Source organism: Balaenoptera acutorostrata, chromosome 15, assembly GCF_949987535.1.
Source record: "Balaenoptera acutorostrata chromosome 15, mBalAcu1.1, whole genome shotgun sequence".
NCBI lineage: Eukaryota > Metazoa > Chordata > Mammalia > Artiodactyla > Balaenopteridae > Balaenoptera > Balaenoptera acutorostrata.
Genome location: NC_080078.1, coordinates 79,883,125 through 79,897,672, shown reverse-complemented (window position 1 = coordinate 79,897,672; position 14,548 = coordinate 79,883,125). Strand labels below are relative to the sequence as shown.

The 14,548-nt window shown below is 46.1% G+C and overlaps 1 protein-coding gene across 2 annotated transcripts in view; it reads left to right on the top strand.

Annotated features, from left to right (window-relative positions):
• The window catches only part of ATP9A (ATPase phospholipid transporting 9A (putative)), a 137,652-nt gene that overhangs the window by 61,391 nt on the left and 61,713 nt on the right, over positions 1-14,548 (top strand). For both annotated transcript variants that reach the window (XM_057528702.1, XM_057528701.1), the window contains exons 10-13: positions 5,556-5,632; positions 7,163-7,323; positions 9,637-9,779; positions 10,768-10,880. In XM_057528702.1, coding sequence (XP_057384685.1) covers positions 5,556-5,632; positions 7,163-7,323; positions 9,637-9,779; positions 10,768-10,880 — 494 coding nt within the window. The remainder of the gene's footprint in view (positions 1-5,555; positions 5,633-7,162; positions 7,324-9,636; positions 9,780-10,767; positions 10,881-14,548) is intronic.

Sequence of the window (14,548 nt, the reverse complement as noted above, 5' to 3'; positions counted from 1 at the left end):
ACTGCGCCACCAGGGAAGCCCTGTCATGTGGCTTTTAAAAAATTTTGTGGTGTATTTAATATGCAGGAGTTAAAAGTTACTATTTTCATTTGTCTCTAGTCTGTTAGGGTGATAAATGATATTTTGTTACTGTTTTAATTTTTATTTCTTTGTGAGTATGGTTGAACATCTTTCCACATGTAAGACCTTTCTTAATATTTTGGTCTATCTACTTTCCCTCTAGGTTCTTTTTTTTATTGACTTGTAAGAATGCTTTATAGAAGAAAGGGTATCGAATTGTCATCTCTCATCAGTCACAAACATTTTCTCACAGTTTATTGTTTGTCTTTTGTTTTTGTCTGTGATGTGCTTTGTTTGTCTTCCGTTTTTGTGTGTGATGTGCTTTGTTCGGTTGGTTTTTCCAGGTAGAATTTCTCAGTGTTGATGTCGTCACCATTTTCATAGAAATGGGATTACTAGTGAAAGGGTGTATACATTGTACATTTTGATTCGCAGGGCTAACTTCCCTCTTCTGATAATCTTATACATGTACCTTAACCAGCACCATGTTCTGTTTGACTTTAAAATTTTTGCCCACCTATAGGCATTAAATATCTAACATATTGATTTCCCTTTTAAAAATAATTTGTAAAGTTTAACAACTTTCTTCATACTTACGGTTTGTTTGCATTTCTCAAAATATATGGACGAACTGCCAGTTTATGCCCTGTGCCCATTTTTTCTGTTGAGGGGTTCATTTGAAAAAATGACTTCTAAGAACTCTTTATAAGGACAATAAGGATATTGTCCTTCTGTTTGTTACCTTAATTGCAATTACTGTTTCCCAGTTGATCTCATTCGTATTTTGGCACAAAAGTTTAAAATTTTTATATAGGCAGACCTATTGATGTTTTTTTCCTTACGGTTTCTGGGTTTTGTGACATGCTGAGAAAAATCTTCCCTGCTCTAACATTTTAATAGTGCACCAGTGTTTGCTTGGAGTGTTTATATGGTTTTATATTAAAATGTTTGCTCCATCTGGGATTCATCTTGGTTTAAGGAGTGAAGTTAGGACAACTAGCTAGCGAAGGGATCTTAGCTCAGCTCAAACCCCAGCTCCGGGCACATGTGCCAGGTTGTGTTTGTGGCCCTGTGTAAAGAGACAGTGTGATGGGAAACAGAGACGTCACAGGATAAAGCATGCACGCTGGGAGGGGGACATCCTGTGTCAAACGCCCATCTCTTCAGGTGGAGCAGAGAGAGGTGTTAAAGGAAATCAGAACAGAGTGGGTTTTTTTTTTTTTTTAATAATTAATTAATTTTTGGCTGCATTGGGTCTTCATTGCTGCGCGCGGGCTTTCTCTAGTTGCGGCGAGCGGGGGCTACTCTTTTGTTGCAGTGCGTGGGCTCATTGCGGTGGCTTCTCTTGTTGCGGAGCACGGGCTCTAGGCGCGCGGGCTTCAATAGTTGTGGCACTCGGGCTCAGTAGCTGTGGCTCGCGGACTCTAGAGCGCAGGCTCAGTAGCTGTGGTGCACGGGCTTAGTTGCTCTGTGGCATGTGGGATCTTTCCAGACCAGGGCTCGAACCCGTGTCCCTTGCGTTGGCAGGTGGATTCTTAACCACTGCACCACCAGGGAAGCCCCAGAGTGGGTTTAAGCCCAGTGTCATGTTGTACCTGGCAGAGAGGCAGGACTGGAATTCAAGGATGCCTGTGACATACCCGTCTCCTTCCCAGGCAGTAATGTGAACAGTGCACACTTCATTTCTTGCAGTCAGGGTAGTGGTTACTTCTGGGTGGGTGGGGTAGGGGTGACTGACGGTTTGTTTGGTTAGGCACTGGTTTTGATAATATTTGATAAGAAATACATGTTTACATGCCTGGTTTTCATTCTGGTAATTTTCTTCTTTCCTTCCTTCCTGCTTTCCTTTTTTCCATGCAGCAGACCTTTATTGAGCACTTATTTATAATAATGCCAAGCTCCATTGCTAGGTCCTAGTGCTGTGGTATACCAGAAGACCCTTGTCTCCACCTTCATGGATTTATAGCTTACTCTAAACTTAATATAAATTGCAGAGGAGATGGGAGCAAGTGGGAGTGAGTTCTGTGGATTTCCTCTGAAACCAGTGAGAAAGAAAGTGATTTAGTGAAAACATGGAGAATTCGGAGGGTGGAGGGAATGAGTGAAGAGGCTTCTCAGCCTCAATTTCAGAGATTAACAATAATAAGTCTTATTTATCAGACACTTTTTATTTTCCAAGTGTTTTGCTTCTGTTCTCTTGTTTTGGTCTCACAACATTAAATGAGGACATTTAATGGAATGAAGAATTGAGTCTCAGAGAGGTCAGGCGACTTGCCTAAGGTCACACAGCCTTGGAGAGATCATCTCCTGGGAGGAGGAGAATGGAAGGCAAATTGGGATCTTGAAGATGGAAAAAAGATTTCAAACAGTTCATCAGAAATGTACTGTGAAGTTAAAACATGCATTTTCCCACTTGTCTGAATTCTTCTCTTTGTGTTTGGTGATGTGGGAAGAGAGAGAGAAAGAGTGGTGATTCCTGATCCAGTGGCACTGCTTGCCACACCTTCAGTGAACATATGTTTTAGAGTGCATCTGAGGAGCTGGGCAGTTACCATTTCCTTAGCTGGCCTCAGTTTCCCCTGCTGCTCACCAAGTAGATGTCTGACTGCACTCTGATTCTAACGTAAACTCGGCATTAAATGCAAACCATTTCCTCCTGGGGCTCAACTCCAGGAGCAGCCATCAAGAGTAATCTTAATTATGTGAGATTTCACTTCTCTGTTCCCTTTAGAATCTAACTCCTGTGTCTTGGTCACTCAGCTGTTATCAGTTAGAAGTTTAAAGAATAAAAAACCTGCCAGGCAATGCTAAGGGTCCAGCTGCATTGGCTGGCATCAGTCTGTAGAGGATACAGTTGCCATGGTAACCCCACACTGTGCTGCTAAGCTGAGGAGTCACTGGGGCGAAGATAGGAAAGGGGATGGGGGAGGCTGGGGGTGTGTTGGCAGAGAAGGAGCCTGGATATTATGGATCCCAGTTCTTCTCAGACTCTCTGTGGAGGGGGACCAGTTTCTTGTCCCCCTGGCCCCACCTGTAACCTGTAGCAGATGGATCTGTGACCCTGCTGTGTGTGACCAGCATGCAGGTCACGCCACGTGGGTCTGATAATGCCCAGCTGGTCTGTACCCTGTTCCTTGGGGCTTGTCCCGGGATTGCAGGCTCAAACATCAGAACAGCGTGTAGTTGCTGTAAATGTGTCGAACACTCTCTGTCTGGGCTTCATGGTTTATCTCGTTGTGGATGGGGTCAGAGGAGTCACAGTGTTGGTCTGACCCCAGCACCACCCTCTTCTGGAGGGTTCCAAAGGACTTGGTGAAATACCTGACCACAGCAGCCTGGCCGGTGGGAGATCCCAGCCAGCAGGATGGAGAGGATTGCCGTGGTGGGCAGGCGGCAGAGGGTGAGAGTGAGGATAAGAGTGGTGAGGGTGAGGGGGGACCGCAGGGGGCACAGCCTAGAAAGAGGGGTCAGAGGTCTGGGGGGTGGAGGGGCACGAGTCGGGAGGTCTTCAAGGGCTACGTGGGGACCGTGATGAGAGGAGAGCAGGAGCCCGGCTATAAAGGGAGTGGCCGAGCTCAACATCTGCTGGTGACACAGTGAGGACCGAGCAGTCAGTGGCACCAGGTCTTCTGATTTTCCAGAAGAAGCCAGAAATCCCTATGCTTTATATGAAAGTTTCTGCATTTAAAAGTTGGCACCTAATTCAAAACCTTAAGAGCTCTGAGCAGACCACAGCCATGCAGGTCTGTGCTGCTGGTGTGCTCCCTCGGGGTGGCTGAGGCCAGGGTTCGCATCTCCTGCAGACAGTTTTGCTTTTGGGCACAGGGGGTGTTGCAGGGAAGGGCATTTCCAGTAGCCTTTGAAGGTGTGGAGATTGGCCGGTGTCAAGTGGGGGACACTGCCCTTGGGGGCCCCTGTTATTAGGACCCTCTCAAACCCTGGACGTTGGGAATTGAGACCGACCCACGTCTACCCCGGGATGAGTGCCACGGCCGTGCGGCTGTCCCTACTAGGCCCAGGCTCGCCTCCCACCATCCGACCATCTGCTGGGGGGACGGGCCTGCGCTCGCGGGAGCTGCCAGCTGCCCAGGAGCAGGCGGGCGCCCTCCCCGGCCCGCCATCTGCTGAGTGTCTCTCTGGAAGGGAATTGCACTGTGCAGAATGCTGTGTACATCAAGTCGGGGGGGACCTCAGTGTCTCCCCCCAGGAGACACAGCCCCAGCGCTTCGACTGGGGTTGGGCTCTTTTACCAACTCTGTTTAAACCTCTTTGGTGTTCCACGAGTGAGGGGCCAGCAGAGAGAAGGTTAGGGCTTTTCTTTATCCAGCAGAGACCGGATTGTTTGTGTTCCTGGGGTCTTTTCCTGAGCGCTTGGCAGGGCTGCCCCTTCTCAAGTTTCCAGTCTCAGCTCAGATGTCCTCAACTCAGAGACAGCGTCCCTGGCCGCCCAGCACACGCCGGCAGCCTCCCCGGTCCCCTCCTGTCTGTTCCTCTGCTCGTTTCATCGTGGTACCCACCTCTTTCCGTGGTTACCCGTGTCCTGCTTTTCTTCTTGACTGTCCGTCTTCCCCACTGTGTGGAGTGTTTTCCTGGCACACACTGGAAAGGGGAGACAAATGTAAATTTTTGATAGATATTGCCAATTTTCCTTCCAAAATAGGCTATTCCAGTTGACACCTCAGCCAACAGCGTACACGACAGAGTCCATTCCCCCACCTCTTGGCTCACACTGAATGTTCTCAGTCTTTTGAATTTTTATTAATAGGATGGGAGTAAAAATGATTTATTTGGCATTTCTTTGGTTTTTCACTAGGTGAAGCATCTTTTCTAATGTTAATTGGTCATTTGTGTTTCTTCTATAAATTGTTTACACGAATTGATATCTTTTATTTTTAATTATGCTGGGGGGATGGAAAAGAGGGGGTGGGGAAGTTCTCAGGAAAGAACTGTCATCTGGACAGACATCCCCCAAATGTTCTAGTTACACAGCGAACCTGAAAGGAATCAGACTCCCTGGGAAGAACGTGCTCTAATAAGAGAGGTGTGCTCATAAGTTTCCATAATTGTTTATGGAGTTCTAGGCGCCTCTGCAAGCCTCTACCACCTTTCCTGCTGTCGGAGGCTGCCGGACCCCGCAAGCCAGCGCTGACCAGTGGAACTTGCAGCGGTAGTGGGAATGCCCTGTATCTTCACTGCCCTGTGTGGCCGCCACTGGCCTTATATGGCTGTTGAACCTGAAATGTGGCTAGTGAAAATGGGGGACTGTATTTTATTTAATTTTAATTGTATTCAAATGTGAATGGCAACATGTGGCTAGGGGCTTTCCTACCCTCAGTGCGGACATAGGTCTTGGTTGGCCCCAATGTAAACTTCGCAGCATCTCACAGTGCGGGTACTGGTTTGAGAAAATATCCTCCTCAAGCGGGTCGGACTCTTCTGTCTGTAAGCCTGCCTGTCTGTACTCACATTTCTTTGGGTTGTTTTTCTCGCCTTAGGTACTGTTGTGGGTGTTGTTCTCTACACGGGGAGAGAACTCCGGAGTGTCATGAATACCTCAAATCCTCGAAGTAAGGTGTGTACAGAGTCACAGGATGTGTTTCCTTGCCAGAACTTTCTGACCTGATGTAGTTTGATGATTGGTGGTGGTGGGGTGAGAAGCTGGATTTAAAAACGAACCCCTGACAGTGTGACTTCATTTATACAAACTATCTTTTCACGTACGTGTATGTGCATAGGTATGTGTGTCTATACAGATACACACGCACAGCACGTAAATATGTATTCGTACGTACAGGCAGCCTTTGGGGAGGTGATGATTCTATTCCAGACCACCATGTAAAGTGCGGATCACAGCAAAGCAAGTTACCCGAATTTTTCGGTTTCCCAGTGCATTTAAAAGTTATGTTTACACTATCCTGTAGTCTGTTAAGTGTGCAGTAAAAGCATTACGTCAAAAAAACCAATGTACATACCTTAATTTAAAAATACTTTATTGCTAAAAAATACTGACTTATCCTCTGGCAACACAGGGTTGCCACACACCTTCAATTTGTAAAAAACCTCAATATCTGCGAAGCTCACGGCACTTAAACAAGGACTGCTTGTAAATGAATACATAACGTTTTAAAAGCTTTTAAAATGAACTGTTGAGTCCTTACTGTTTGCCACGTCTTCTGCGGCATCCTTCACGTGCACCTCATTTAATCCTCACGCCAGCCTGTGAGCACAGGTGCTTCTGCAGCCTCATCTCATAGAGGAGAAATGTCCTGGAGAAGGACCACGCTCTGGCCAAGCTGTGTAGACCTGGCTTCAGACTCACGCTGAGCCGCTGTGGCAGGGCGAGCGGAGTCAGCTCTGCGGTCTGCCTGGCGGCCCTGTTACTGCTCCCTTCCTACCAGCACCCTCCCTCCCAGCTCCACCCCTCCCCCAGCTTCTTAGAGTCAGAATATCGCAGAGTGGTTTTCTTTGTCAATACCGTGAACAGATGCCAGTCACTTCACCCCGTCATTACAACCCCCATGACAACCATCGTTATTACAACTCTAAATGTCATCTATTTGATGTTTTAGCTGTATCCGGGGCCATGTTTTTGCGAAGTGATGGGTTTCATTCATGTGCTGGTCCCATTTTTAAAGAATATACATTAAAATAAATATGTAGTCATTAAAATACTAACTTTCATGAATGCAGCACCTAAAAATCAGGGGCCACCAGTGGTGTGTGCCCTGAATTTCCAGGCAATAGGGAATTAGTGTGTGGTGCGCTGTGCAGAGTTGTGGGACTGAGTCATTTCACAGGCCGCCGTGTAGGATGGTAGAGGCCACGCAGCGTACAGCATTGCTGAAGGCAGCAGTAACCCACTTATGTGATTCCAAGGCTAAATCTAAATTCATTAAGAAAAAAATCGAAATTGGATTCATTGAAGTCCCTTGGATGTCTGTTAGCCTGTGGAGCCCAGTGTTCTCACCCAAAGATGTGGGGATCCGTGGAGCCCACTGTCTTGCCCGAGGTAGAGGTGTTCCTGGGGGAAGGATCAGTTCTCCGGGCGGGCTGTGGGTTGCACCAGCTAATCACAAGCTTCGCTCTGTGCCTTGTCCCACAGATTGGCCTGTTTGACCTGGAAGTGAACTGCCTAACAAAGATCCTCTTTGGAGCTCTGGTGGTGGTGTCTCTGGTCATGGTCGCCCTCCAGCACTTCGCCGGACGTTGGTACCTACAGATCATCCGCTTCCTCCTTTTGTTTTCCAACATCATTCCCATCAGGTAAGCAGAGAACAAGCTTGTGTTTAAGTGCTGCGACATTTGCTTCTCTCTCTTCATTCAAAGGTCATGGTTTTGCGGTTTTGAGAAGGAGCTGGGCCCTTTGTAGAGTGATGACCAAGGACACGCAGGGTCAGGAGTGTAGGCGGTGCTCTGGCTGGAGCACTGGACAGGCACATTCCTCCCTGAACCTTCCTTTCTGGAATGACTCTCTGCTCAAGAGGTCTGGCCTTGCCCAGCTTCAGTGTACACTGGACATGCCATTTAGATTTCATCTTATTTACCAGCCCCAAGAGGTTGGTGGTGGCTGGTGGGAGTGCTGTGTTGAGAAGGATTCTGAGCCTGAGTCTGGGCTCATGGTGCTTGATTAGCAGTGGAAGCTTGGTGGCACATGCCAGGTAATTGTTCGCCTACCTCATTTGAAGGCTGAATAAATGGTTAAAAAAATATATATATATATATATACATAAGTAATAGATGGTCATAGTAGAAAAAAAAATTCACAGTAGCCAAAGAATAAAATAAAGATCATCTCTAATCTCACAACTAAGTGATAATTGCTGTTAATATTTTGGGATATATGTTTTCTAGACAGCTTTCTATTTTAGAAAAAGGAGAATTTGCTCTACATAAAAATCCACTCCCACCCTCCACTTTTTTTTTTTCTAACAAAGGATGTATTGCAAATAACTTTTCACATCAAGTATACTTGCACACCGTCATTTATTAGAACTGCTGTAGTATGTATTCTATGCCTGATAATTTATTTAGACCCATATTGTTGGATGCTTGTTTCTACTTTTTCCCCATAATAAATGATCAGTAAATAATTATAAAATAAGCCATATCTTTTTCCCTCAGACTTCTAGTGCTTATAATCTCTCTCTTACACTTACTTGATCTCTTGCCCTGTATTTTGTCTTGCTCTTTTGTGTATTTATATCATCCCAGCTAGACTTTGTCTTTTTCTGAAGACAGAGATTGTGGTTCTGGTACAACAACATGACTAGAAGAAGGAGATTGAACCCCAAGCTAGTGTGATGGTTTCAAAGAATACATAAGTCTAATTTACTGCTAACAAGAGAGTGTTTGTGCTGTAATGTGTATAACTGTAGTCTTTAAAGTTCTGTCTACAACATGACTGAAAATCGGTGCATTGAATCCGCATATGGGCCAGGGCTAGCCAGTGAAGTAGTTAACAATTTAATCAGTTTATAGGATTATGAATGAATTTGAAGATTTCTTTTTATTGTTTGCAATGAAATATTTAAAATCGAGTATAACACAGGGACTTCCCTGGTGGCGCAGTGGTTAAGAATCTGCCTGCCGATGCAGGGGACACAGGTTTGAGCCCTGGTCCAGGAAGATCCTACGTGCCGTGGAGCAACTAAGCCCGTGCGCCACAACTACTGAAGCCTGTGTGCCTAGAGCCCGTGCTCTGCAACAAGAGAAGCCACTGCAATGAGAAGCGAGCGCGCCACAACTAAGAATAGGCCCTGCTCACCACGACTAGAGAAAGCCTGTGCACAGCAACGAAGACCCAACACAGCCAAAAATAAATAAATTGATTAATTTTTAAAAATGAGTATAACACATAAAAAGGAATATTATTCAGCCTTAAAAAGGGAGGGAAAAAAATAAAAAAGGAAGGGAATTCTGACACATGCTGCAACATGGATGAACCCTGAAAACGTTATGCTAAGTGAAATAAGCCAGACACAAAAGAACAGATCATGTGTGATTCCACAGTACGAGACCCCTAGAGCAGTCAAATTCATAGAGACAGAGGGTAGAATGGTGCTTGCTGGGGGCTGGAGAAGGGGAAATGGGGAACTACTGTTTAATGGGTATAAAATTTCAGTGTAGGAAGATGAAAAAGTCCTGGAGATGGATGGTGATGATGGTCCCATAACAATGTGAATGTACTTGATATCATTGAACTGTACACTTAAGATGCTTTAAATGGTAAATTTTATGTTACGTATATTTTACCACAATGTAAAAAATGAATAAGGTATCAAAAATACATTAGCTCAGAGCACTACTATTTTTTTTTTTTAAGTAAGGCTAAAACAACTACCTTTTCAATATTTTAAAAGTATCTTAAATTTTTATACTTTATTTTGGTCCGTAACAGGATCGCTTCATGGAAATTTGGTAGTGGTGTTGAATCTGTGGATTGAGCCCCAGCAGTGTGCTTCTACAGGGGGTGATTCCAGATGTTACGGCACACACGATGTGCATTTAGAGTCCTTGTTGAGATACAAGCAGTCTTATGTTTATCCCGTTAACCTGTGTGCTCTGGTTTTCTGACAGTCTGCGTGTGAACCTGGACATGGGCAAGATCGTGTACAGCTGGGTGATTCGCAGGGATTCGAAAATCCCCGGGACCGTGGTTCGCTCCAGCACGATTCCCGAGCAGCTGGGGAGGATTTCCTACCTACTCACAGATAAGACCGGTGAGTTTCCTGGGGCCCTCGCAGGATTCAAGGTCGAAGAAGGTGCTTGGAATCTCTTTCTGGAGGTGTTAGAGATGCATGCTGCTGCTCTTTTATTTTCTTCATCTTTTGATGATGACAGACTGTTCGGTGATGATGATGATGATGATGATAGCAGCAGAGCTTTACTTCATGCTAATTATGTACAAAAGCACCATTCTGGGTATTTATAGTCACTTACTTAATCCTCCCCCGGCATTGTGAGTTCGGGGGTATTAAGTGACTTGGTGGTTAAGTGACTTGTCAGGAGCACCTAGTGGCAGAAGCAGGCTTTGAACTCAGTCTGGCTTCAAGTCCTGACCTTGAAACCACACCTCAAAATACTGCTCCACAGTTTAACATCTGTCAGGTTACGAGGTTGTCGTAATGGTTGAGAGCAAGTGCGGAGTGGGGAGACCTGGGTTTCAGCTTCCTCTCTACCATTCAGTGAGCATGGGATAAAAGGGAATCTATTGCAAAGATTCGGGAAATCAGAGCAAAACTAGGTTTCAGGAAGGAGAAGAACCAGGAAAGTTCTGGCTGTGTCAGCATCAGGACCCCTGGGATGGTCTCCTGACTTGACTCTACTCATCCTCTGTCGATATGCCTGTCTGCTCAGGGTTTAGATTCCTTCAAGATAGAATCTGATTGGCCTCATGTTTGTCACGTGCTGCCCTCTTGGCCAATGGAATGTGTCAGGCACCCTGATTGATGCTCCCTCTGGACCATCCCAGGGTACGAGGGTGATAATTCCCCCTGGAAACCTGGGGTTCTGTTTTCAGAAGAAATTCTGGGATTCCAGGCTGACAAAATATCACAGGTGTCTCATCCAGCAGGAGCAGTGCTGAGACCAGTCTGTGACATATAGTAAACTCTCAAAAAAAAAAAAAAAGCCAAATAGCTATCATTACTGTTAATAATAATAAGAGCTCCAGGATGTAGGCAGTTACTCATTTGTCTTGTGTTTCAGGAACTCTTACCCAGAATGAGATGGTTTTCAAACGGCTCCATCTAGGCACCGTGGCCTATGGCCTCGACTCAATGGATGAAGTACAAAGCCACATTTTTAGTATTTACACCCAGGTAAAGCCTTCTGTTTTGATACCCAAACAATTGTTTTACATTTATTAACACCTATATTGAGAGGAATTCATAATACCGTACGATTCACTCATTAAAAGTGTACAGTTGGGTGTTTTTTTGTATACTCAGAGTTGTGTAACCATGACCACCGTCAATTTCATCTTCATCACCCCAAAAGGAAGCCCTGTACCCATGGACATTGAGTCACTCCTCACTTCCCCCAACACCACCTTTCCTTCCAAACCCCTGGCAATCCTTCACATTTTGAATAGACCTGCATTTGAGGTTTTTTCCCCATCTTCCTCATCCCCAGGGTTAATCTACTGAAATACTAATGGATACTGGGGAAAACATAAGAAAAAATTATTTGCTTGTAACTGGTGCCAGAAAGAACTTTGAGAACCTAATGGTTGGTTTTCCTTCAAGTTTACGAACATGCTTAATTACTTTTTCCTTTTCCCCCATTATGAGCCAAGGCAGCATAATTAATGGGCTGCTTGTGACATAATCACGGTATAACCAATCACTTTAGTTCCTCATCTCTTTTCAACTCAGCAATCTCATGGAAGAAATTATCAGAGATGATGGTCAACTTCTCTGCTCCTGATTTTCACCCCCTACAAGGTTTTTCAAAACCGGTCATTTTTTTTTTTTAGAGAAAGGTATTACTTGTAAGTGTCCTAAGAGTCCTAAAAAGTTAAACCAGCGGGTCCCCCACCTTGGCTGCTCATCAGAATTACTGGTGATGTTTTAAAAACAGTAAGAACAAAACAAAAGACATTAACTTGGGTGTGGTACCCTAGAGATTCTGACTCATTAAGATGACAGGAGAGTCTGGGCTTCTGTGTTTTAAAAGAAAGATGACAAAACAAACAAATCCCTTGGTAATTCTGAGACACACCCAGGGCTAAGATGGACTGCATTAGACCAGCTATGTGTCATGACACTTGTTTGGGGGCAATAGAATAAAAAGGCCATGTTTTGCTTAAATTTGTACAAATAGATAATTATTCCATAGTCAGAAGGCCAATTAGAAATGTATTTTTGTGTAAGAGTTAGAGGTGGACTCTCTAAATGCTTTGTGATACAGTTATAGTCAACATTTAATTTTCCGGAATGTTCGCTAGCCTGCATACCTGGATTTCCGGGGTATCTCCTGAAAATGGCAGGGCAGGGGATAGTGTGGAAGTGGGGGTGGATTTTAAGTGGAGAACGGTTTGTTTGATCCATGTCACGTCATCACCTACTAGCAGCCACGAAGCACTTGTCATTCTTCTAGGCTCCCTGTGTGGGCATCGTGGCTTGTCCCCAAATGGTCCATTGTCCTTCTTCAAAGATGGACTTTAAGACTATTAAAAAATCACAAGGACTTGGTTGGACCGAGAGGAAAAGCCACAGTCAGCCCCCGGTTCCTTTCTCTCTCTCTGACCCGTCTTCCTCTGTGAGGTGACGTGGTGTCTGTGCTGGGCTCTGTGTGTCCCTCTCTAGGGGGTTCTGCTCTTATCCAGCTTCTGTCACCCTGTTGAAGCTGACGGCTCCCATGTCTGTGTTGGCCCGACCAGGAGCTTTAGCCTGGAATACACCTGCATACTTGGCATCACCGCTTGTGGGTCATGAGGACGGTGCACCCACCATCCCGGCATTTTTCCTGCATCCCGTACACTTGCTTCTCTAGGCTGTTCTTGTTTTAGTAAGCACCACTCCCATTTACCCTGTTAGCTCCGTCCAGGGATTTGGGAAGTGCCCCTGCTTCCTGCCCCATGACCACCTGCCTTCAGTCATGGCCCTGCTCCCCCCCAGATCACCTGTTTGGCCTTTTGTCTTCATCCCCTCTCGCTCACTAGGCAGGAACTACACTCTCCCTTGCCTGGCTGTCTGCAGTGACCCCCCTGCAGGCTTTCCCTGTCTCCCTCCCGGGAGCACAGGATCGCCCTGGTGCTGGCAGCTCCCTCGCAGGGTCTGAGGCTTCCACGTGGTCCAGCGTGGCCTGCATCCCCTGCCGCCACCTCTCCCGCTGTTCACCCTCTCCTCCCTCTCACCCCATTACACCACTGCCTGCGGCATTCAGGGCAAGGTGAGCCGCCTCGTTTCTGTGTCTTGGAATACTCTTCCCTGTGAACTCTCGGTCCCAATGCCTCCCGGGCCCCTCCTGAGGGGTCACCGTGTGGATCGTTAGCTTCTCAGCACCTGGCCGAGTCCCGCCTGCCTGTCAGCCCTGTCTCAGCGGCGCCGGCTGCCGACGGTCACGTTAGACAGCTTCGTAGACCTTGGGGTGCACCCCGGCGGGAGGCATACCCCTGCCCCTGCTGGTGGTATTTTTAAGAGCTTGTGGTATTGACAGAAGCCATCCTTTCTCAGGATATTTGTGTAGTTCAGCTTTTGTAGCCCATTTTTGGTTTAGCACAGATAACACTGTGTACAGTCTTAAAAGTTCTTACCGTGAACTCCTTTTTTTTTTAAATTTTTATTTATTTTTAAAATTTTTGGCTGCATTGGGTCTTCGTTGCTGCGCACGGGCTTTCTCTAGTTGTGGCGAGCTGGGGCTGCTCTTCGTTGTGGTGCGCGGGCTTCTCATTGCGGTGCTTTCTCTTGCTGCAGAGCACTGGCTCTAGGCTTGCGGGCTTCAGTAGTTGTGGCACGCTTGTGGGCTTCAGTAGTTGTGGCACGCGGGCTCAGTAGTTGTGGCTCGTGGGCTCTAGAGCGCAGGCTCAGTAGTTGTGGTGCACGGGCTTAGTTGCTCCGCGGCATGTGGGATCTTACCTGACCAGGGATCGAACCTGTGTCCCCTGAATTGGCAGGCAGATTCTTAACCACTGTGCCACTAGGGAAGTCCTTACCGTGGACTCTTAACTCATCACCCTTCCTCAGCGGAAGCTCGTAAATTGATTTGCCTGTCCCGGCCTTGGGTTTAAAGTAGCTGAGTGTGATGGGGAAAGACCGTGTGCACACTCCCCCCTCCCCCCGCCGAGGCCACGTGCATCCTTCTCTCGGGACATCGAAAAGCCCTGCGGTAAACACATGACTACTTTTGTGATGACAAGTATGAAGGCTTTCCTGTGGTTTTTAAACAGCTTTATTGAGGTATAACATACATACCATAAAATTCAGCCATGTTAACTGTAGTATTCAGTGATTTTTTTAGGTAAATTTACAAAGTTGTGGAACCATCCCCACAATCCAGTATTAGACCACACCCACCACCCCAGATGATTCTCCTGAGCCCGTTACAGCCATTCATCTGACTTTTAGAGTTTAATAATTGGACATTATGACAGTGTCTCCTAAAGTAGAGTATTTGGAACTCCTGGCTCAGATCGCTAGGGACAGAGTCAGAATCTCTAGGAGTGGTTCGTGGACCTACAGTTTTAACAGGTGAACCAGGTGATTCCAAAGTAAAACAGAGTTTGAGAATAGCTACCGCACATCTGAGGTTCCTCCGTATTTTTCAGAATGTCAGTGTCTAAATCTGTGGACTCCAAAACACAGTTTGCAAGGAGACCCATTGAGGTGCAGGAGGAAAAGATTAGAATGTCTATTCACATTTCATTTTCATCTTCAAAATTAAAGCAAAATTTAAACTTTACTAATAGCTTTAAGATTGACCCTGGGACCCCCACTCCTTATATCAGATGAACTTTTATCAGGCACAGTCCGTGAGGTGTCCTGCG